Source organism: Papaver somniferum, chromosome 2, assembly GCF_003573695.1.
Source record: "Papaver somniferum cultivar HN1 chromosome 2, ASM357369v1, whole genome shotgun sequence".
In the NCBI taxonomy this organism is placed as follows: domain Eukaryota; kingdom Viridiplantae; phylum Streptophyta; class Magnoliopsida; order Ranunculales; family Papaveraceae; genus Papaver; species Papaver somniferum.
This window is the reverse complement of record NC_039359.1, coordinates 76798775-76821392: the sequence shown is the minus strand read 5'-3', so window position 1 is coordinate 76821392 and position 22618 is coordinate 76798775. Positions and strand designations below refer to the sequence as shown.

Sequence of the window (22618 nt, the reverse complement as noted above, 5' to 3'; positions counted from 1 at the left end):
GGGATGTGGAGATACTGAAATGGTGACAATGCAAGGCCAAGGCAGTGGCTCTAGGCATACAAATAGAATGGGAAGAGAATTAGCTTGCTATGAGCACTAATTTCTCCCAATGCTCAATCAAATCAGTGCATTCTAAGCATACAAATGGAATGGGAAAGAGAATTAGCTTGCTATGAGCACTAATTTCTCCCATTGCACAATCAAAACAATGCTTCAAAGCTCTAACCTAACATTCCATCACTTCTTGACAGTGAATTAAAACAACAATGAACTAAACATGGCACTAACAGTGAACTAACATTAAGCACAAAACTAAACATTAAACACAAAACTGACATAACAGTGAACTAACATTAAACACAAAACCAAATTGAAATTAGAAACAAACATAAATTAAATGAACATGGAATTAAACATGAAACAGAAATTGAAAATTAACTTAAATTGAACTTGAAATTTAAAATTAAACATTAACAGAACTTCACAGTCCTGGACACTGGCTAGTCCAGCATAGTCTTTACATCACACCCACAAGGCTATTTATAGTCCACAACACAATTAGGGTTCTACCAAAAACAATTCCCAAATTAAAAACAGTAGACTAGGGTTTGATTTCTTTACCTAATTTGATGTAGCAACATCAAATTGAACTCGACCCATTCTTCTATTTGTCCTCCTCTACCTCTCCATGCCTTCAATTTCACTCTAGCTTCACCTAATTCTCTACCATGTCTATCAATGCTTTTTCTCTATTTTCAAAACCCTAGACTAGGGGAAAACAGTGAAAAGAAGTGAGAGGCATGTTAGAGTGATAGGGGTTTCAATGTTGAGCAGGTGGGGAGTTGGTGGTAGCGGACATGGAGGTACGGCGGTGGTGGCAGTGGAGTTGGTTCTGCAAACAGGGAGGTGATGGTGAAGGTGATGGTGAGGGTCGACTGTTTTGGGAAGAAGGGGGGTGTTTGGTTAGCTGGTATAGGGTTCGGGTGTTCCAGTGTGTGGCGGCTTCATCAAATTGGATGAACAGCGAGGATGAGCCGTGGGATGTGGAGCTGGTAGGTAGATCGGACGGTGATGCGGAGGCAAGCGAGGAGCGACCGTCGGATGAAGGGATACAACGAAACGAACGGTGCTAGATTAGGTTAGGTGCTGTAGTGTAAGGCGGGGATATCAAACTTTGATGAACAGCAAGGGAGCATCCGTTGGATTCAACTACCATCTAATCTGAAGGCTTGGAATTTCAGCGCTGTGGTGCTTGGCAGAGACTTCAGATTTTGATGCTCTATGAAGGAGCGACCATCGGATGCTTCTGAGAACTGATCTGATGGCTGAGAACGGAGGCGTTTTTGTGTGTAGAAAATGAGGTTGTGCGCACCATTCTTCGCGGCTTCCTTGCGTGATTTCTCCCGGCTTTTCACTACTTTTCTGCTCTTTTTGCTCCGCAAGTCATCCGAACTTTATTTATTACCTAAAAATGCAAAATTATTAATAAAAATATTTATTCTTGAAAACAAGAAAATCAGAATATGGGATAAAATGTAGAATTAATGCAAAAGATGAGTTAAATGCCAACAAAAAGGGATAAATATATACAATATTTGGCACTCATCAAATACCCCCAAACCTGAATTTTACTTGTCCTCAAGTAAAACAAAACTAAGGAAATCCTAACTATACCACTGTCGCTGGTCTCTCGAATGCATTTAGCGTATGCACTAAGCCTTTTAAACCACTAAGTGTCCCTAGTGGACGAGTTGAAGTCTCGTGAAGGTTTGCTTAGAACGTACCTACAAAGTTCTAGGTCAAAATATAAGCTCAGATTCCATCAAATGTGACATGTGCAAAACAGTTAAGCTCACAGCAAAATGGAGATGTCAATCTAGCTATCGAAGGCACAATCCTAGCACTGATAAAAAAAAAGACATGTGATAAGAGTGTAAAGTGTATCTACACACGTGTAAAGAAAGATCTGAAGTTATGACTACTAATCACCAAGAGATAGTTTCTCAGGCTAAGAACTGAGGTCGAAATCTAGCTAGCTGTCCGGACTTTACGAGAATTGTGAATGAGTTGGAGGTATTTCACAATTACTGCGTTGTACATCAATGGCATATACCCTCCTTGCTTATTACAATGAAACAACAAAAGATGACTCTTTACATGACTCTTATTTACATTGACTACTCTCTTTTATTTTTGGAACAAGAGATGATGGAATTGATAAATACTTGATTTTTTGTATTTTCTGTATTTTTCTTTTTTTTTTTTTTTCTGAATATATACATCGTTTTTTTTTTTTTTTTTTTTTTTTTTAAGAGAAACACTTTTGATACAATACAAAAGGAAACAAAAATTACATGACACTTTGCAAGAGGTAGCCCTTTTTGATGCACCCAGTTAAATTCGATGGTTGTCTTTCTTAATGTAACCTCCACCTTCTATCCCAACCAACCAAAGAACAAGCTAGTCAAGTTTCGTTCAGTATTCTAAAGTGATTGGCAATCGTAACTTCCTATCAAACACCTTGAAGATCGAGGCCATACATGTATTGGTAGATCGTGCGCGTGCAAATTTCTTATCACTATGTGAATTGTGCTAGAATCAGGGTGCCTAAATATCTAGACTAAGACTCCTAAAAATACATATTTGCACAAGAGTCAACATTTAAGGTAAATGAGCTCCATTTTTTTTTATGTTTTTCATTTTTTTAATTTTTTTGAATTTTGATTTTTCAATTTTTTCAAAAAGAAGAAGGAGTTCGTTTTCAATTATGGCAAATTATCGTGGTATCTACTCTATACCCCCAAACCTAAACTAAACATTGTCCTCAATGTTTCAAAATATGGAAAGAATTAAAATGCAACATATGGAAAGGGACATGCTGAGTAGAGTAAAAGGAGAGAGAATACCCGATTTCGGCGAAAGCAGAATTAAAACTCCGTTATTCAAGGCAAAAAAATCCAACATATTTCAGCCGAGATCATATTGGATGAGCAGAAAATATATACAAAAAGGAATTTTAACTAACACATTATCTACAAGAAAATTTGGTTTTTAATGGGATTGGACTTTTTGGGAAAAAAAAATTTGGTTTTGTCGGGAATGAAAACTTTTTGGAAAAATTTTGGTTTTTATGGGAGAAATTTTGGTTTTTTTTTTTGAAATTGGGAGCAAAAGAAAATTTTGGTTTTTGAATGGGAGAAAAGTAAATTTTTTTTTTTTTTTAAAATTTTTTTAAAAAAAAAAAAAAAAGAAAATAAAATTTGGTTTTTGTATGGGAGCAAGCCCACTGTTTGTCCTCTAATGGAATGGAAGGAAGGCTGCGGCCCACGAAACACTAAGTTTTAATTTTGAAAGTTTAATTTGGCCCAGTTGGTTAAGGCCCGATGTTTGTTTTAAAACTTTGGTTTTGAGGTCCACTCTTGAGTGGAAACAAGCCCACAATCGGTTACAAGCTCAGCTGGGTTTAAACCCAGAGTCCAAAATACAAGTCCAATGAAAGAATTTAAACAAGCCCACAAATAAATTATTACAAACCCAACAGAAAATAAGAGAAGCCCAAAAATTGGCTTTAATATTACAAGCCCACAATTAAAAAATTGGAAGCCCACAATTCGGGTTCTCTTAAATGGGTTACCTTTTAAGCACAGCCCAGCTGCTCTGATATTGTTGCAAAAACCCAGTTGGGCTTTGGTTCTTTTCCTTTGTGGCGTCCCAGCAGAGGAAAAACAGGTTCAGAACAGCAGGTCCAACAACAAATGAAGTGAAGCAGATGCAGATGCAAATGCTATGCAGTGAAATGCAAAAATAGCTAATAAAACTACAAGAAAAACACAGCACCAATCCCCGGCAGCGGCGCCAAAAACTTGGTAGGCCCGGAGATGTGTATAAAATTAAGCGTAATAAAAACGCGGGCCTACAGTAGCGAAGAACAAATGACGTTGTTATTAATGACAATCCTTGAGGACAAGGATGTGCTTAAGGGAGTAGGAATGATAGAACCTCCAGAACTTAACTGACATTATATTGCAGCAACATGCGGTTTCCATCGTAGAAGTCAGTAGATGGTTTAATATAGAAGTCGATAAGTTAAGAAATAAGTTGTTTTTTGGGTTATAAGTTTTATAATGTTTTATTAGGTAGTTTCCTTTGATAGTTTGAGTCTATTTTTAGATGTTGAGTCTATTTTAAATATTTCTACAGAATTAAATGAGAAAATCAGAAAAAATTTTTGCTAGTTTTTACCATAAACTTGTTTAGGATGAAGTTCTCGGTTGCTCTCTTGATAAGATTCTGACAAGGTTCTTATCAGCATCAAACAACAATAAAAACGTAGCTAAATATTTTATATACATCCGTCAAACTTTGCAGAAATTTTAATTACGGAACTCCATGGAACGAGGAACAATTTTTTTTATCAATCAGATCCATCGAGTGCTAAATTTGTAGTTAACCAACTGCAAACTTCATTCATTTCTTCATGAATTGTTGCGTGTCCAAGTCTACAAGAAAATCACAATGATCTTAAGATGTTACTCATCAACTGCAAAACCTTGGAAAGAAACCACATGTCATACCTGTCATATGATCTTGAAGTGAGTTTTTGGAACAGTGGAGAACTTAAGACCTTTGAGCAATTCGCTCCGTCCTTATAAAAGACGGTACCATCAACTAAAACAAGAAGAAAAAAGATGCATCATCCATCCCACGCATAAACTTAAGAAAGTTTTGTTTACAATCTTAGACTATGTTTGTTTTCTCCTGACTCGTCTGGAATTCACTCGCCTGGATATGACTGAAACCACATGGATCTAACTCAATATGTTAGTTTTTTGAGTCAGATCTAACTCATCTGACTCAAAAACATGAGTCAGTGGATTGTTCTCATAAGTCAGGGGTATTTTATTATTTGACTCAAACAGATTCTAGTCAGGGGTTAGCTCTGACTCAAATTGCGAGTCAGATCTGACTTGGAAAAGAAAACAAACGGTCTGACATCTGACTCGAGCCGAGTCAGATCCAGACCCCGAGTCAGCAAAAAAACAAACATGTTCTAGTTTCCTTCTTCTAAGAGCTTCTCCAACGGTTGTTGTATGTATTTCCTATGTGGCAACACAAACAAGACATCTTTATTCCAAATTTTCCTTAAGTTTAGATGAAAAAAGTTATTCACCTCCAATGGTGTTGTTTGTGACCATTCTCTTATTAAATGTAAATTTTATGTTTAGTAATTTTAAAATTTTATTAGATCTAAAAAATGATTATTTATTGTATTAGAATTAATTTTAGTAAATAAATATACTTTTAATTTAAAAAAACTGAATTGGATGGTAGACAATGTCAAGGAGAATGTGGGAAACTAGACATCCCCTTAACATTTTCTACCTAAAGTCATGCATACATTGATTTATGACATCCAGGTTGGAGAATGATTTTAGAGAAAATGGATGTGCATCCTAGACGGATTTTGACATTTATCTCCATACACGTGCCATTGGAGAAGCTCTAACATACCTTTTCCGTGGCAGAGCAACAGCGGCAAGGATGCTGCACGCGCAACAGCCTCCTTAGACCCTATTATTTTGTCCGTCAAAAATCTGAAAACAATACATTAAAATGAAAAATTAATTGCATATAACATAGTAATATGGCAGCGGCCTAAAGAAAATAATTATATGCATCTAAGCGAGTCTGCATGAATTAATTAATGAAGCTATACCTGGCCATTGGAAGCCACCCACTTAGACCAACAACAGCAGATACATTAGCAGGGTATGGTCTTCCATTTGCAAGTCTTCCTTCAACAGCACAAGCGGCAGAGTAGAGGGCAAGGGCAGAACCCATACCAAAGCCCCCCAAACCAAGTTTGACTGTAAAATTGCACAACTTATGTTACAAACTCTTCATGGAAATAAAAGATAAAGAAAATTTGAAGGAAATAAGACCTACTGTGACTGGGCTCAGTTGATAGCAGTTTTGCAGCATATGCTGCTGAAGCATCTAAGCTTTCCATATTACTAAGAGCATCCTCTGAATACTTGGGCGTATCAAACCCTGCACACAAATTTAGTTCCATAATTGTGACAGTTTTAGCATCAGATTCCACAGAAGATGAAATATGGGAACATTCAGGCCTTACACACAGTGGTCGAAGATCCTCCAAATCGTTGCAGAATAGGTGCCGTTGGGCAGATCCACTTGATCTGAACCAAAAGAAATCCAGTAAGCAAAGTCCAACCTTAAAAAGCAAACATGAGCATACTTGCTGGGGATCCTTCCCAAATGAGGGAATAACACAATCTTACATTTCGAATTGGCAAGGCTTCCAACAGCTGGTACCAACTACAAAATCCAGAAAATGAAATCATAAAAAATCCTTTGTTATAGTTTTGATAATAATTTGCAATTATTGGAAGGAACATGAAAATCCAATGTAATACCAGTTGATTACCTGAAACCATTCTCGCTGACCTCGTGTAGCCAAACTACAGTAGCCTGGTGTTTTCCTTTTGGCCTAACCACATAAGTTCTTCCGAACTCTAAGCTAGCTGCAATTAGGCATAATTACTATACATCACTCTAAGCTACTGAAAAAAGTCTCAATGTCAAAATCAAACCATTGTTTCGTACCTGTGAGTATGCTGTATGAATTTTTATTCCTTACAAACTCGGGTTTCCCCATTATAGATATCATAGCGAACCCGGCGAAGATCCAGCACACTCTTAACATGAAAGGATCTAGCTCCTCCTCCATCGGCTGATTCTCAAGCGCACGCGGGTAACAGTTAGTATGATCCTCCAAGTGTGACCACTCCAACCCACAATGGTAGCAAAATTCGTTCCCGCACCTGCATGTAATATAATTACAACCGTAAGTGCGCTCTACAGGTTGTTTGCAAGATGGACATCTAGTCCACCCTTTTCGTGCAAGGGTATCCAGGAAGAGAATGTCGTTTCTGTCGCAACAAGTATGAATCTTTTGGTCCGTTAGAGGAATCATACAACGATAACAGAAGAGTTTCTTGCAACTTGGACAGGTTGTTCTTGTAATAATACCATCACCACCACCACATTCATTCAGAATAGAGCAACCAGGGCAGTAAACTCGTTTACCGTGACGACCAAACTTTGCTAGAATTTCAGATTCACAAAGCAAGTCGCACCATCTAACGAAAACTTTTGATGAGATGATGGAACGACAAGATAGAATCCCAAAGGCGACGTCGCAGCTGATGTTTGGGCATCGTATTACGGATCTACCGTAGTCGTTAATTGTTATTTCTACATATTGTGCGATACAATTGATGCAAAAGTGATGTTCTGATGCACATTCTTTATTCTTCTTGAATTTCTTATAGGCTGGAAGGCGTGATTCCAAACAAATTTCACAGGTAAAATATGGTTCTCCTGCTTTCAAACTCTTGTGCCTTTGTAGTATATTACCTATTCGTAAAACATTAGCTGTTTTATTGGTTTAGAACAGATTTGAAGGGTGAGGTTGTCTGTCGATTAGACAAATTCCTAACCGAGGCCACGATATCTCCAAGGCCATACGTATACCCTTTCCATATACGAAAAAATTGTAAAAGGCGCCCTGGGCGCTTTCCTAGCGCCTAATACAACATAGCCCTCTCCAAAGCGCCCTGGGCGTTCATCAGAACATCATGGCATCATTTAAAGCATGTTCAATGTACTCAAATTCTCTTTTGAAACACACTTCTTGAATGGGTATATATCATCTATCTCTGTCACCAAAAGAGGAAAGCTTCGGAACATTAGGACTCCACTAAGGTTAGGTTCAGTTTTTGTGAGTTGGAAGTGATCATGCATCAAGTGTTTAGCCCACAAAGCTACTAAAAAGCAATTAACCACCACATGCATGTACGGTCCTGTAATGTCCTTGCTTGTCTTTGTTTATCCATAACAAGTGTAATGTTGTTGAATCTCAAGTATAAAATGCAAGATCATTTCACTTTCTCTCTATCAACTCTGAACAGATTTCAGGAAACCTTGTTTATGATCAAAAGATCCCACTAAGTGAGCCATGAACAAAAACTTTTTAACATATTTTGTATTCTTTTCGGTTCTCTTGCTAAATTTTTCCAATGTCACTCACCAATATGCTTGCACCAATGCAACTGTAATAAGCTTACCATTGTGTAACACATCTCTGTCTCACAAAGACAGAGCCAATGACCTGGTTGCACGCCTGACACTTCAAGAGAAGGTTCAACAGCTCGTAAATAAGGCTACCGGCGTACCAAGGCTTAATGTCCCTGCATACCAGTGGTGGAATGAAGCACTTCACGGTGTCGGAAAAAGTTGGGGAGTGTCTTTCAACTCAACTGTTGTTCCAGGTGCAACAAGTTTCCCGGCAGTAATTTTATCTGCAGCAAGTTTCAACTCCACACTATGGTATGAAATGGGTAGTGTGGTTTCCACTGAAGCTAGAGCAATGTATAATCTACGTCTTGCGGGGTTAACATACTGGAGTCCTAATGTTAACGTCTTTCGGGATCCTAGATGGGGTAGAGGGCAAGAGACTGCAGGCGAGGACCCGTTCGTTGTGTCAAACTACGGTGTGAATTATGTTCGTGGCCTTCAAGAGATAGGTGCAGAGGGGGAAAATGTCACAAGTAATGCACTTAAGGTCTCCAGCTGTTGCAAACACTACACTGCTTATGATGTTGATAACTGGGAAGGAGCAGATCGCTATTACTTTGACGCGAAGGTGACGTTGCAAGATATGGAGGATACGTATCAGCCGCCTTTCAAGAGTTGTGTCGTTGAAGGACATGTTAGCAGCGTGATGTGCTCATACAATAAGGTGAATGGTATTCCTACTTGTGCTAATGCAGATCTTCTCAAAGGAATCATAAGAGATCAATGGGGTCTTGATGGGTAAGTTCTCAAATTTTCTTTTCTTGAGATTTTCTCAGAAGAATTTGGACTAGATGAAAAACACAATTCATTTCATTTCATTTTGCAGGTATATTGTTTCTGACTGCGACTCGGTTAAAGTCTACAACAACTTAACCCATTACACTGCAACTCCTGAAGATGCTGTTGCTTTGGCTCTAAAAGCAGGTTTAGACATGAATTGTGGTGATTTTTTAAGTAACTTTACAGAAAATACAGTGAAACAAGGAAAAGTTTCAGAGTCTGTTGTAGACCAAGCTCTGGTAAACAACTATGCAGTCTTAATGAGATTAGGCTTCTTTGATGGCGACCCTGCAAAGCTCCCTTTTGGTAAACTAGGAGCGGCGGATGTATGTTCCGAGTATCATCAAAACTTAGCTCTTGAAGCAGCTAAACAAGGGATAGTTTTGTTACAGAATCATGATGGAACCCTTCCTTTGAATCCTAAAACCATAAAAACACTTGCAGTTATAGGACCAAATGCTAATACGACTGAAGTTATGATAAGTAATTACGCGGGCGTGCCCTGTAAGTACATTAGTCCTCTTCAAGGGCTTCAAAAGTATGCGGCGGTGACTTACGAACAAGGGTGTGCCGATGTTAGTTGTAGTGATGGAAGTCTGATAGGAAATGCTGCAGATGCTGCATCGAAAAGTGATGCAGTTGTGATAGTAGTGGGACTTGATCAGTCTATTGAAGCTGAAGAGCTGGATAGAGTGAACCTGACATTGCCTGGATTACAAGAGAAACTTGTTATAGATGTGGCTAATTCAGCCTGCGGTCCGGTGGTTCTTGTTATTATGTCAGGGGGTCCAATTGATGTGTCATTCGTGAAAAATGTGAGTAAAATAGTAGGAATTTTGTGGGTTGGTTATCCTGGTCAATCTGGAGGAGAGGCCTTGACTCAAGTCATATTTGGAGACTACAATCCAGGTTGTTCTCTTTCTTTCTCTGAAAAATGCATATTTTGAGTTCTGCTAACAATCAAATCGTGAAAATTTTCAGGTGGAAGATCGCCATTTACGTGGTACCCGCAAGAATACGTCGATCAAGTACCAATGACAGATATGAACGTGAGAGCAAACACAACCCGGAACTTCCCTGGACGAACCTACCGGTTTTACACTGGTCCAACCTTGTACAACTTCGGGCATGGACTAAGTTACTCTATTTTCTCCAGTATTGTCAAATTAGCTCCTTCAAAAATACAAATACCACTGCAGAAATCTCAGAGCATCTTTGCACCCAACACTACTAATCTATCTGGAGAAGCTATTGACATCTCAGAAGTGAACTGCCAGACTTTACAGTTCGATATCGAGGTTGTTGTGAAGAATCGCGGCCAAAGAAACGGAAGCCATGTAGTGTTAATCTTTTGGGTACCACCATCTTCAGAAACAGTGGTTGGGCTACCTAAAATGCAGTTGATAGGTTTTGGAAGGGTAGAAGTCATGACAGGCAAAAAGGAAAGTGTGAAAATCAAATTTGATGTGTGCAAGGATTTGAGTGTTGCTGATACACAAGGGAAGAGGAAAATGATATTAGGTAAACACACATTACTTGTTGGGTCTTCAAGTGATAAACAAGTTAGGCATAATTTTTATGTCAGAGTAAGCAAATGTGAAGGGGGGCAAATTTCATATTTCAGCAACACTTGAAAAGAGTGGTAGTAAGAGTTTGATTTGTTGAGTTCAATAAGTTGGCAGGATAGGGGCTAGTTATGTCTGTACTTAGTAGTAGTGTCTAATAGAGCTAATTCTTGATTTACCAAGAATAAACTCCAATTCAAACCAAGTTCAAAGCATTCACAATAGTCAAAAAGAGTATGCCCAATTCAAGCTTAATCATCTAACTTGCTTTTTAATACGTTTCTTCTTCAAGTCAGATCTGACTCATCTGATTCAGTCCGAATCAGGGAGGGATTAGGTCTGAATTAGATGGCGAGTCAGATCCAACACGAACTTGAATCTGGAGCATACAAGTGATATATAAAAATCTGAAACTGACATCAGCCCCTGCAACAAACCCCTTGGGCGGAATAGGAACCCTATCCATGTATTAGGAGGAGATTCGACTTATAAAAGCCAAAATGGAAAGATTGTTCACATGTATTACATCCAGTTAAATTCAAAGAACTTCTAAAATTTCATAGAAAAGTTTCAGAGTTTTCACATGTACAACTGACCCTAAAGTAACCATATACTGGAATCCCAGCAGAAATACATCTGCTGAAGTAAAATCTAAAGTACGAAAGCATAATATAATACGCTACCAGCATACTGATTACATACTACTAAAACTAATAATACTTCAGTAAGACATGAGGTGAAACAAATGAAGAGCAAATAAAATAAAAGCCACATGAAGATGCAGATGAGATGGATTACCTCATTCTGACAGAAGATGTTCTCCCCATACCACATATAAAAAACGACAAATTGCTAAACCCCATATTGCTACAAGAAATCAACTAGTAATCCTGAGCAGCAGACCGAAAAGAACACAGACCTTGTACATCAAAATGTAAAACCAGCCCAAACAACCTTCACTCTTCTGCTTGATACTATCAGGTTTCTACGCAAAGAAAATAAATCGATGGTTGAGGACACCACCACCCATGGTCTCCATAAACAAACTGAAGACCCACTCAATGGAGAAACAAGGTTGGTAAGATGACAGATATGTATGAGGAAGAAAAAAGGAGCAAGCACATGAGCTATTTTCACCATGTCTCTAACAGTCTTAACTCTTCACTTGCTAAATAAACAAATAGGCACTGCTTTGGGATCCAACTCCCAACATCCAGGCAAGGTTCCTACTTTTTCATCAGTCAACAAGGCTCTTACTTGATCATCAGCCAACTGGATTGCAGGAATTTGATGAGAGAATCTAAGCAATTCACGCCGTGGTATTTCAAGTATGGATTCACGGCCTGCTTTCATCTGACCCTTCAAAATAGTGTCATAACCAGAAACCTTTTCCAATACCAACACCTTCATTGTACCTTCCACGTTTACAACCTTGCCTATATCATACTCGCATGTTTGAAGGTCAGAAGAAGACCATTCTGAACTAAAATTCCTGTATATTGCCCACACCTCCCCTTTCCTTGGATAGATCTCATAGTTGTTTTTCTTCACAGGTGCGGCTCCTTTTGAAAGATGAGAGAAAGAAGCAGTGTCATCAAACTCCATCTCGTCACCACTAGAAAAAACTCCACAGCATGTCGGCATTTTACTGTCAAGCCACTGCAACAAACCCCTTGGTGGGGTGCAAGCTTCAAGCCATTGTATATTCACTTTGAACTCCGGGGTCGATTCAACCTTTTTAATCAGACCATAGTACTTGGGCAAGCCATCCAACTCACAATACAAAGCCCAAACCTGACCAGCTTGAAATTTCTCTTCAGTTTTGTCATCTTCAAAGGAATAAAAGACCGACTCTGGAAGTTCACAAGGGTCTAAAGTAGGCGAAGGAGGAGTTTGCTCAGGAACTCTCTCTACCTTTGCTGTCACACCATCTGAAGTACTTGATGTCTTAGATTCAGCTTTTGCCGTCACGTCATTCTTCGGCATATTAGATTCAGCTTTTGCCATCACGTCATTCTTCGGCATGTTAGATTCAGCTTTTGCCGTCACGTCATTCTTCGGCATATGAGGCTTCTCCTCTAATACAGATTTTAAGGAACCATTAATTTCACCACCAACAGTTTCAGCTTTCCCATCAATGTGATCGGAAACTTCTTCAAGGTTACTGGGCAAGGAAGCGGGATCAAGTTCAAAATAACCTTCAGGAACATCTTTTCGTTCTCTACCATTTGTTCTAAATGAAGGAACCCTGTGAGAGAATCTTAACATTTGATTAGATGGTATCTGGAAGGAAGACATGCCATTGGTTTTGGTTGGCTTAAAAAGGCATACGAAACCTTTTAGCTTAACCAATTGCGCAACCAAAATGCCTGATTCATTGGTGTAATCTGACTGGACAACCACAAATTCACACTCATACTCTCCGTGGTTGTCCGCATCAGAGCTCCATTTGATGTTCCAGTTCTTGTAGAGGGCCCATGTTTCACCTTTTCGGGAATAGATCTTGTAAGTATTTCGAACACCTTTTTCGCAGACAATCTTATGGGAGAATGTACCTACATCTTCAATTGTATCACTCTTCTCATGTTTGAATTTACCGCAGGCAACGGGTAACCCACTTCTCTTCCAAGCAGTCTCACCTGGATCCCCAGCAACAAACTCCAACCATGTGATATCCACCTTGAAAGGCGAATATACTTTATTTATCCGAGCATAGAATCTAGGCATACCATCTAAATCGTCAAAAATGGCCCACATCTGATCAACAGCAAAGCATTCTTCACTCTTATCCCTGTCGAAGTCATAAAAATCTGGATCAGCAACTTCAAGGACTGTGGGTTCAGATCCTTCTTGGTTGCCATCATCTTCAGCTACTTCCTCTCCATTATTCTGGCAGTTTTCAGCATTTCCTGGTGTACTTTCTTCAAGGACCTTTCTTTTATCTTTCGCCACTTTATCCAGTGGCTCATTGATTTTAGTAGTCTCTCGTCTTGATCCGCTAGCTACATCGTCGTCATCGCTCAAGTTCTCTTTGTAACTAACATCATGTTTTTGCCGAGATGATCTGCGAGTATCACGACCACTGTTGAGTCCAGGATTCTTCCCAGATTTGAGATCACCATCTTCTTCCATGTCGCAGCTGCTTTCAGTTCCAGAACTGACACTTTCCTCGTCTGAGTCGGATTTTCTTCCTCTTTTCCTGTTTTTGGTACCCGGAGGTTTAGCTTCAGTTTTCATTCCGGCTTCCACATGGACATTCACGTCTTCTTTTGCATGGGGTTTAGGTGCCCTACCAGCCACGGTATCCCTTCCCGGCATTGTGGGTGGCTGTGATACTGGTGGCACATTGCCACGATTTCCCTGTAGATTTACCGACGCAAACTTCTGACCATTCTGACTTGGGGCTTCTTTCTTTGGGGGCAATGGCTGGTTGTTAACTCCAGGAGGTATCCCTTGATTATTCAAATCATAAGCAATAAAAGGTTTCATGCAACTTTGACAGCGAAGAGCTCTGTTCATAATGTCTCTGTAGTATTGGTACCTTATACTGCAAAAAGGGCATGCAGTCCAGAATGTTTGTTGGCCATTGGCATATGATGGTTGGGTCTGCTGTTTTTGCTGGTGAGGATTCATGCGTGCGAACTGTGCAGCTGTACCAGTAGCCACAGGATTAGAATGTTGTTTGCTCGGATAGTTATTCCTACTTGGCTGATTTTGAGACTGCCTCTGTTGACCAGGTCTCATAGTCTTACGCTTCTGATCAAACTGTGACCTTTTTGACTGGTCACAAAGAAACCTCTGTGCTTCACCGATCAATTTAAAGGCAGCTTCTGCACCCGGATACTTGTTCTTATCAGGATGAAGTTGGAGGGCAAGCTTTCTGAACTGTTTCTTAATGGATGCCTCGTCAGCAGTTTGCTCAATCTGAAGGATGCCATACCAGTCTGGTTCCGACCCAACTACTTTGTGCTCAGCAGAACAGTGTACTTCGCATACAGTTAGCATTTGACTGACATTTTCTACGCTTGGGTATAGTTTTTGGGCCTTAAAGATCATCGTTCGAGCTCCCACATAATCCTTGCTATCCATCTTCTTCTCAGCCAATTCCTTGGCTCTTACAGCCTCTTCTTTGTTGCACTCCATTGATAAATTCAGGAGCTCAAAAACACTGGTAGTTACTGCTTTATATATTGTTCAAACCAGTCGGCACAAAACAAAACTTCCGTATCACAATTGAAAGAACAGATCAACACCCATATCTGTCCTCCCAAAGTCCTACTAATGAACCAAGATGCAGCCCACCTGTGCAAAGTCCATATTGATTATTGATACAAGGAAAGAACTGAAAGCAGACAAACAGTGGGTGCAATTATTTTACAACTACAAACAATGAGAGTTTAACCTTAAAAAATGAAGCAACCTTAGATCCAAGACACTCCAAATTCCAAAAGAAACCCAACCCCCAGTCTAGATTTCAAACCTGAAAAGATACAAAAACTTAGTGTAAGCAATAATAAACAGAACCCAAAAATACACACCATTATACACAAAGCAGAAACAAACATAGCATGCAAATACTTAACACGAGAGACAGATGAAACAATAGAAACCCTTGAACCCTAACACATATAGCAGCAATCTAATTGAGTCCTCTTCATCACCAACAACAACAAAAAATCCCCAAATCCACCAACAAAAAAATAAAATAAAAAAGTAGAAAAACCCAATTTTGGCCAACCATAACAAAGTCCAACCCAGCATTGTAAACAACTCACTAAATAACAAAAACAGATCGAAAAAACCCATTAGATAAAACAAATTGAAACCAAAATAACAACAATATCAACGACGACGACAACAAAAACATGCCCTGTGCAGCAGACACAGTAGAAGAAAACCCCCGATTGAGACTCTTTACTCAAAACCAACAACTTACTAACTTTACGCACAAACCCTAGAATTTTACAACAACAAAAAAAAAAAACCTAAAAATTGAAAGATATAAAATCACTAACTGAATCAACAAAATGAAGAAAACTTAACAGATGTAGAAGAAATTACTTACTAATACTCGATTCAGATGTGTGAAATAGAGAAGAATCTCAAGTGTTGGGTTTCTCTCTAGAGAGAGAAAAAGAGAAGACTCTGAGCAGCGGGAAGGAAACCAAAAAAAAAGAACAAAATTCTTCTCTCTTCGGACATTTCATTTTCTCTTATGGGGGTCAATGGAATTATCAACGGCTATAAATAATAAGAACACTCTAGAACACCACCATCCAACGGTTGTTATAACAGAATGAAATTTATAAAGGCACCCAAAAATTTTTTACAAGCAGACCTAATGGTGCCTCTGAAATGGTGTTCGGATACCAGAAGCAAAAGTATTTCCGCTTCTCCAGAAATGGAAGTAAATCTCAGAAATTAAAAACAATGAAAATATGTTTCACAAAAAGCAGAGTGCTTGGATATTAGAAGCAGATTCTCTGAAAGTAGAAGTCAATCTCAAAAGTCAAAAGCAAAAAAATATGTTTCCCGATTTATTTATTTTTTTTGATTCTAGAAATCATATTGAAATTATGTTCTGAAACTAATACCCTGACTCATGGGACCACTGACTCACAAATTTTTGAGTCAGATGGATCAGATCTGACTCAAAACAAACATATCGAGTCAGATCCAAATGAGTCAGGTGATTTCACTCAGATCCAGACGACTCAGATGAGTCAGGAGTAAACAAAACATGGTGTAACTTCTGGATTTTCAACTTCTGAATGTATCCAAACGTCCTATCAGCAAAATTTGAGGGTTTTTTGATACCGGATGTAGAAGTGCTTCTGAAAAAAGAAGCCAATCCTAAAAGTCATAGTAAAAGAAATGCTTCATAATGCTTAACCTTTTGTTTTCTGGAAGTCGTTCAAAAATTTGTTCCCAACCTAATTTCTGATTTTTTTTTTCAAGAAGTGGAACAATTACTTACTAAGGTATATCCAAACACCCTGTAACTTTCTTGCTTGTAGAAATCATTCTTCATTTTTGTTCCCAACCTAATTTTGGACTTTCTAATTATAAAACTCCAAACATTATTTCTTAAGGTGTATTCAAATCTTAAAAAGGAATTTATGGATGCGCTTCTTGCTGGGCACAATTCTTTATTGATCGAAAGGGTCAAGTTAACTGTTTCGTTCTTAAGGGAAGGTAAGTTTTACGAGCAAAGAAGAATTTCACTTGTAAGTAATCTTAGGAGTTGTATGAAATCACATGCTTTTGTTGTATCAATATTTGTGTAACTCACTTGAAGGGCAAGAAATGTCTCAAAATTGTGTGTTGAACATGAGAGTTATGTGTGAACGACCACATATGACTTGTGGAGGCCGACTCCTTGATCCTATAATGAGTACGCAAAACTCAAAGAGGTTTATCCACATTTTTGATAAGTTCGTGATACTTAGAGTCATCTTGCTATCCAGAAGCATGTTTGAGGAGCTGAGAAAGAGGCTTGAACATGAGTCTCATGTTTGTATGGGACTTTAAGATGAGTTAAAAGTGCTCAGAGTTCATGAGGATGGTTGGGGATTTTCTCATGGAGTTCAAGTTTCATAGAGTCAGTTGGGACGTGTTCAAGAGACTTAAGGTGTGGCTTACATGCCTAACAATATCTCTTGTTCATAAAAGACTAAGAAAACACTTTTATTTGACCATCGTGTCTCACAAAGATATGGTAAGATTCAGTCGTGATGGTGCCAATATTATGGGGCAGACACGACTAGTGTATCTCGAAAGGATGTTCTAGGAGTTTGTCGCAAGGCCTTGAGGTAAAATGACCAGCGTATCCTACGAGAATGTAATATAATCACTCATTAATCCATGTAATACTTGAGTCGTGCCCTAAAGTAGACATGACAAGTTGTATCTCGCGGGGATGTACTAAGCTCGGGTAGGGGTGAGTCATGAGTCAGTTTTGGACGTTCTATGAGGCTTTAGAGAGGACATGACTAGCATATATCGCGGGGATGTGCTAGTAATTGTGGTTGTCTATGCCTTGTAAACCAAGAGCCGAGTCTCTCTCATGAGAGTTGAGTTTTTCCCACGAGGGATGAGCTTAATCCTGGAGGACTGAAGTTCATTTTGTGAGGGTTGAGGCTTACCCTATGGGATGGAGGCTTCGGGCACTTAGGCAGAGATTCGAGAGATTCAAACGGAGCTTAGATTTTACTCAAGATCCATATGTTCACGAGCTTTGGCTTTTATCGTAAGTCTTGTGGATAACTTTTAAATGACCATTTTTCTCATTTGTTAAATTTCGGTAAAATAATATTTTTCCCTTGGTTCGAGAATAGGTAAAATGACTACTTTCTCTGGTCCAAAAATTTATCTAAATGATCATTTTGTCCTTTGTCGAAATTTCATCATCTATATTAAGTTTCACACTCATAGTTGAACCTTGATTGTTCTATGATGATTATATAGATGGTGCAACTCCATTTGCAGCGTACTTGTTCCTTTGTTGCTGAGATTCTCCAGATATGTGCTCGGGATTAGGGTTTCAGTTGAACTATACTTTGCTGGTTTTTGTTAGTTGCATCATTTAAGGGCATGGTCGCGAGTTTATTAGTTATGGGGTGAACAACTTTTGATGCATAACTTGATCAAATGTGAAATTGATATCATCTTGACTTTATGGATATGTATAGTCCCCAACTGCGAGAATTGATGCCTAGTCTTTGATTTTAACTTGAACTTGGATTGTTTGCAATGCGCAAAACTTTGGATGATCTTTATCTTCCATGAAAATTCTTGACCTTTGGCTTGTTGGACGTGTGTTGGTAGTGTGCTCCACCTTGGTTGCATATAATCCTTATTACGAGAGAGATATAACTCACAAGTTCTTATGGTCCTCAGTTTGAACTTGGTAGTTTAGATGGTCGTCGTAATGCTTTGGTATGAGCTATATTCTAAGTTGATTATGATCATTAGTGAGAGTCTTAAAAAGTTCGGATCTTCTTGTCATGCTAGGTTTCATGTGAGTGATAAATGTTTAATTCTTGTGTATTTACGACTCAAATTTATATTTATTAGCTCTCCATTTTGTACATATTTGGTAAGTTTGGTTATTTTTGCGGTTTTTAGGAAATAAAGCTCGATGGACTAGAAAGCGAAATTATGCTGATAAAATGGAGGAAATGAAATGATTTATGATTGAATGGCCTAATCCCGAAAGGAAGAACATGGAAAATTATTTCATTGGTCAAATTATTTGGATATGGGAGTGTGGTAAACATGTCAAGGACTATGTAGAAAGCGTGGAGTCCATTTATTCACGAATATGGCTAATTATGTCGACATCATTACAAGATATTTGGAGATATTTTGTGTATAAAAAAAATCAAATAAATGTGTTAGGTAAGGAATCTACATGGAGTAATTGATGGGAATTAAATATATGAAGAATATGGAAAAAATATTATTCTTTATGGTTGGAGTTAATAAAAAATAATATAATTCACAAATAACTAAAATTATAACTGCATGAGAATTAAATTATTTGCCATACGCATTTTCATTGGACGATAACGTGGAAGTGAAAATGGAAAATGAAAGTGGTTTCCTTTGAAATCTATATAAATAGTGGTGGAAGCGGAGGTAAAGGGAATCCATTGTGACGCGCCTATTTTTGGTCCGAGTTCGAGTATTGTACTAGTTTAGGATTTTCTTCTTTTATTTGTATGGAGTAATCTCTTCTTGGGGTTAAGGAAGAAACCAACTTTTTATGTAAAAACTCAGGTATTTTCTAATAAAATATTATTTTGGATTTAATTTTCTATTAATTTTCTTCTAACAATGCTTTAATCTTTAACCGTTTTGAATAGCCTCCGACAATTGATCTTTTATAAACGGAGGAGATTATATTGTTTTGATACAACATAATTGATAATATTTGTTTTTAACTGTAAATATCCCAAGACGTATCAGTTTAGTCTTAGATAGTCTATAGTTATAAAACGAATATTCATTAAAGATTGATTGAATTGAGTAATTTGCATAATTAAATTGGTAGAATCCGAAAACCCCAGTTCTCTTTAGTCTGGTTGCTTAATATTTTATAATTGTATAATACTTTCTAAATTGATTGATGTCTGAAACTACAGAACTTTTGGTTGGTAGCGGAGCAACAAGCTGAGCACCAACCCCTTTCTGAATAACAACACCCAGCCTATGAAAAACAAAACTGCGTAATCCACTACCAGCGTCATTGCTAACTAAACAATTTTTCAGACGCTTGAAAAAACAAATAAAATCCTCACTAAGATCTCCTAAAGTAGTAAAAGATAAGACACCCAAACCGTAACCATGTGCAACACAATCAGACAAATATTTAGTACGCTTGCGCGAAATTGCTCTCGAAATATCCTGGCCCGGAATAAAGACACGAACACCATCACCAGTGAAGGGTGAGACACCTGTGACATCCATACACACATCTTGACCGTTTTTCCAATTGAGCACAAGGATATCGTCTGGGCGTAAGTCCTTGTTATCATATGATAAAATACCCAGGTTCGCTTCCTTGCGTGCAGGTACACAAGCTTTGTAACAAATGTCGGTAGCTAAATCACGAACTAAATAATGACGAAACTTAATCCCAACGTCCTTAGCACAATGAAGCGCATGATCGCCGAAAATATCGATAGGTTTATTGCAACAGGAGCATAACCCGCCTTAGACGAACAAAGGAATACCAAGACGATAACAAACTACAACCCTGAACTATCGGGGACCAAGGCACTGACCAAGTCCACTAATAGGGACAACCAAAAGATAATCCTGAGCATGCTTGATCAGGTTACACTGCCATAGCATTGAATCTCTTGCAGATAAAGTAAATTAGACATGGATTCGCTTCTTGACTGCGTCAAAATAAGTAACTTCCATGGAGTGCATATAAGAGGGCAGTGTCATCGACCCAATAAGTAGAAGGCAAATCACATACCTGAGTAAATTTCTGAAGAGCTAACTTGTAGGCAGCACGATTGTCGGTTGGGAATAAACTACCAAGTATCACCTTTCGCACCGAGGCCGTCTGACTCTGAGAGACAAGATAACAGTAGGTTCGAGTGTCTGTCATAGTGTAAATACCGAGGCCACCATTTTTGATAGGTAGTGTAGCTAAAGGGACGAAACCAGTTCCATCTCCCGTTATTAGAAGCCTCAAATACTTGTGTAAATACCGAGGCCACCATCTTTCTAAATTCGTTCTTTTTTATATTTTTAGCATAATTTAATTGTAAATTAGAGATAACAATTTTTCAGTCTCCAAGGACCACCCTTGCTTGTACACTATCCAATCGATACTCGTGCTCTAGCGGATAACACTTGTATCATATCAATGAGTGAACCCTAAATTGAGTTTATAGAGCCAAGACCTATCTTGAGCTGGTGAAAACTAAAAATCTTGGCATATCTCATTGCCTAGTTGGAAGACTCATCTTGCATGAGAATGCTGAAGTTCAAAACTTATTCGACGTGTGCCTTGTGCGTAAGGTTGAATCCTATTTGCATGTGATATCTTTGTGTTGGGTATCCCCCAGGAGCTAGGGTTCATTACCCGAGGGTTGGGGCTTAGTCTCCACCTCTTAACCAGAGTTTGGACTTAGCATGATTACTGGCGATGAACAGCACCTAGCGGAGGCTTCACCATGAGATGGTCATGATTGATTTTTTGTTTGTAACCTGTCATGGATTGTCGGATAAATTTTTGATTGGGACAAATTTTGATGGGGACATGGGGGATGGATAACAAAATGCCATTTGTCCCACCTCTTAACAGTTTTTATCAAACTGATTTTTTGATTTTTGGTTCCATATTTGCTTGTAACCAGAACCTAGAAGATCTTGTTAGTTACCCAAAATAAACTAATCGTCCTTAATTAACGCTCATATACACGGAAATAAAAGTGAAAAAACATAATATTCACGATCTCATTAAACAATACTTTTTGATAAACATAATCTTAATTTATTTTAATATTTATCTTTCCACTGGCATTTACGGTTCTTCAAGCTCGAGTACTGGTGATAGTTCTTCATTTAAAACTCTACACCGATTAGATTTGAACGAGTAACTTAATCTTTGATTTTAGGCGGATAGTCTTATGCTATAGAAAATGAAGAAATAATTTTTAGAAACAAAATGCTGTTAAGTTCAATATATAAAATTATGGTACAATTGACTTCATGTGGTGTCGCTATTGGAATGAAGCCAATACATATTGTTTCTTTGTTGAATGATTTAGCAAAGTTCGTTCAAATTATTGTACATAGTCTACAAGTTCAAATTTTAGAATTGTGGTGGTTGCTTGTCTTGTCTTACTCTTTTTTCTGATCTTATGTTGAGAAATCGTTTAATTATCCAAACTAAATGCATGATACGTATCACTACTTATCCTTGTATCGTTTTGGGAAATCTGTATTTTTTTCAAGTAACAACGAAAGGTAACAAGGATAATACTCAAACGGAATTCCCGATGGTAATCATCCTAGGCAGCCAATGTTAATTTAGGATGGTTAGTTCTTTTTAAGGTAACTAACGAGATCTTGTAGTTTTGAGGAGGGCAAATATGGAATAAAAAATAAAAAAAAAACAACATGTACAAAACGGTTGAAAAGTAGGACAAATGGCATGTTGTTATTCGTCCCCCATGCCGCCATCGAGATTTGTCCCCCATTATCCTAGATTGTGAAGAGGAGAAGATACATCGCTCGTCTAGGATTTATGTTGATGGAATGTACAAATGATGCTTAAGTATGCCTCTAATTCAATTTGGAAAGTCGTAGATTTAATTCCTCTTGTTAGCCGACCAAAAAGGAGACAAGAGTTTGATCTTTGAAAGAACCAGACACAAATTATTCTATAATGGGTGACACCTTCCTCATAGGTCTAAGGATTTGTCATGAACTGAGAACATAAAATCTTTGTCTTTGACATGTAATATTGTAAATTAGGGTTTATTTGGCAAAAACCTTAATTTTCTCTATGTTTGTGTGGCAGACTCCTTTAGCAGTGCTTGAGTCGATGAGGTCATAGTTAGCATGCTTATGACTTTGTGCATGAGTGA

The 22618-nt window shown here is 38.2% G+C and overlaps 3 protein-coding genes across 4 annotated transcripts; 1 reads left to right on the top strand and 2 right to left on the bottom strand.

Moving 5' to 3' along the window:
• Positions 1 to 4414: 4414 nt before the first annotated feature.
• LOC113351422 (acyl-protein thioesterase 2-like) lies at positions 4415 to 6751 on the bottom strand. The gene is made up of 9 exons (XM_026595410.1): positions 6628 to 6751; positions 6449 to 6545; positions 6303 to 6339; positions 6137 to 6200; positions 5947 to 6051; positions 5717 to 5867; positions 5512 to 5594; positions 4575 to 4668; positions 4415 to 4499 (listed from the first exon to the last, which is right to left on the bottom strand). Exons 1-9 carry the CDS (start codon positions 6749 to 6751, stop codon positions 4415 to 4417), a joined length of 840 nt encoding a protein of 279 aa, XP_026451195.1.
• A 1274-nt stretch (positions 6752 to 8025) lies between these two features.
• On the top strand, positions 8026 to 10625 carry LOC113348096 (probable beta-D-xylosidase 5). The gene is made up of 3 exons (XM_026591796.1): positions 8026 to 8898; positions 8987 to 9849; positions 9922 to 10625. The coding sequence occupies exons 1-3, from the start codon at positions 8042 to 8044 to the stop codon at positions 10572 to 10574; spliced, it is 2373 nt and encodes a 790-aa protein (XP_026447581.1). The 5' UTR covers positions 8026 to 8041; the 3' UTR covers positions 10575 to 10625.
• Positions 10626 to 11037: 412 nt separating this feature from the next.
• On the bottom strand, positions 11038 to 15709 carry LOC113348095. 2 transcript variants are annotated; one of them, XM_026591794.1, is made up of 3 exons: positions 15571 to 15709; positions 14908 to 14985; positions 11038 to 14807 (listed from the first exon to the last, which is right to left on the bottom strand). In XM_026591794.1, exon 3 carries the CDS (start codon positions 14646 to 14648, stop codon positions 11667 to 11669), a length of 2982 nt encoding a protein of 993 aa, XP_026447579.1. In that variant the 5' UTR covers positions 14649 to 14807; positions 14908 to 14985; positions 15571 to 15709; the 3' UTR covers positions 11038 to 11666. The 2 variants fall into 2 exon arrangements, with proteins under 2 accessions (XP_026447579.1, XP_026447580.1); XM_026591795.1 differs by having other exon boundaries at positions 14926 to 14985.
• Between the last annotated feature and the right edge of the window lie 6909 nt (positions 15710 to 22618).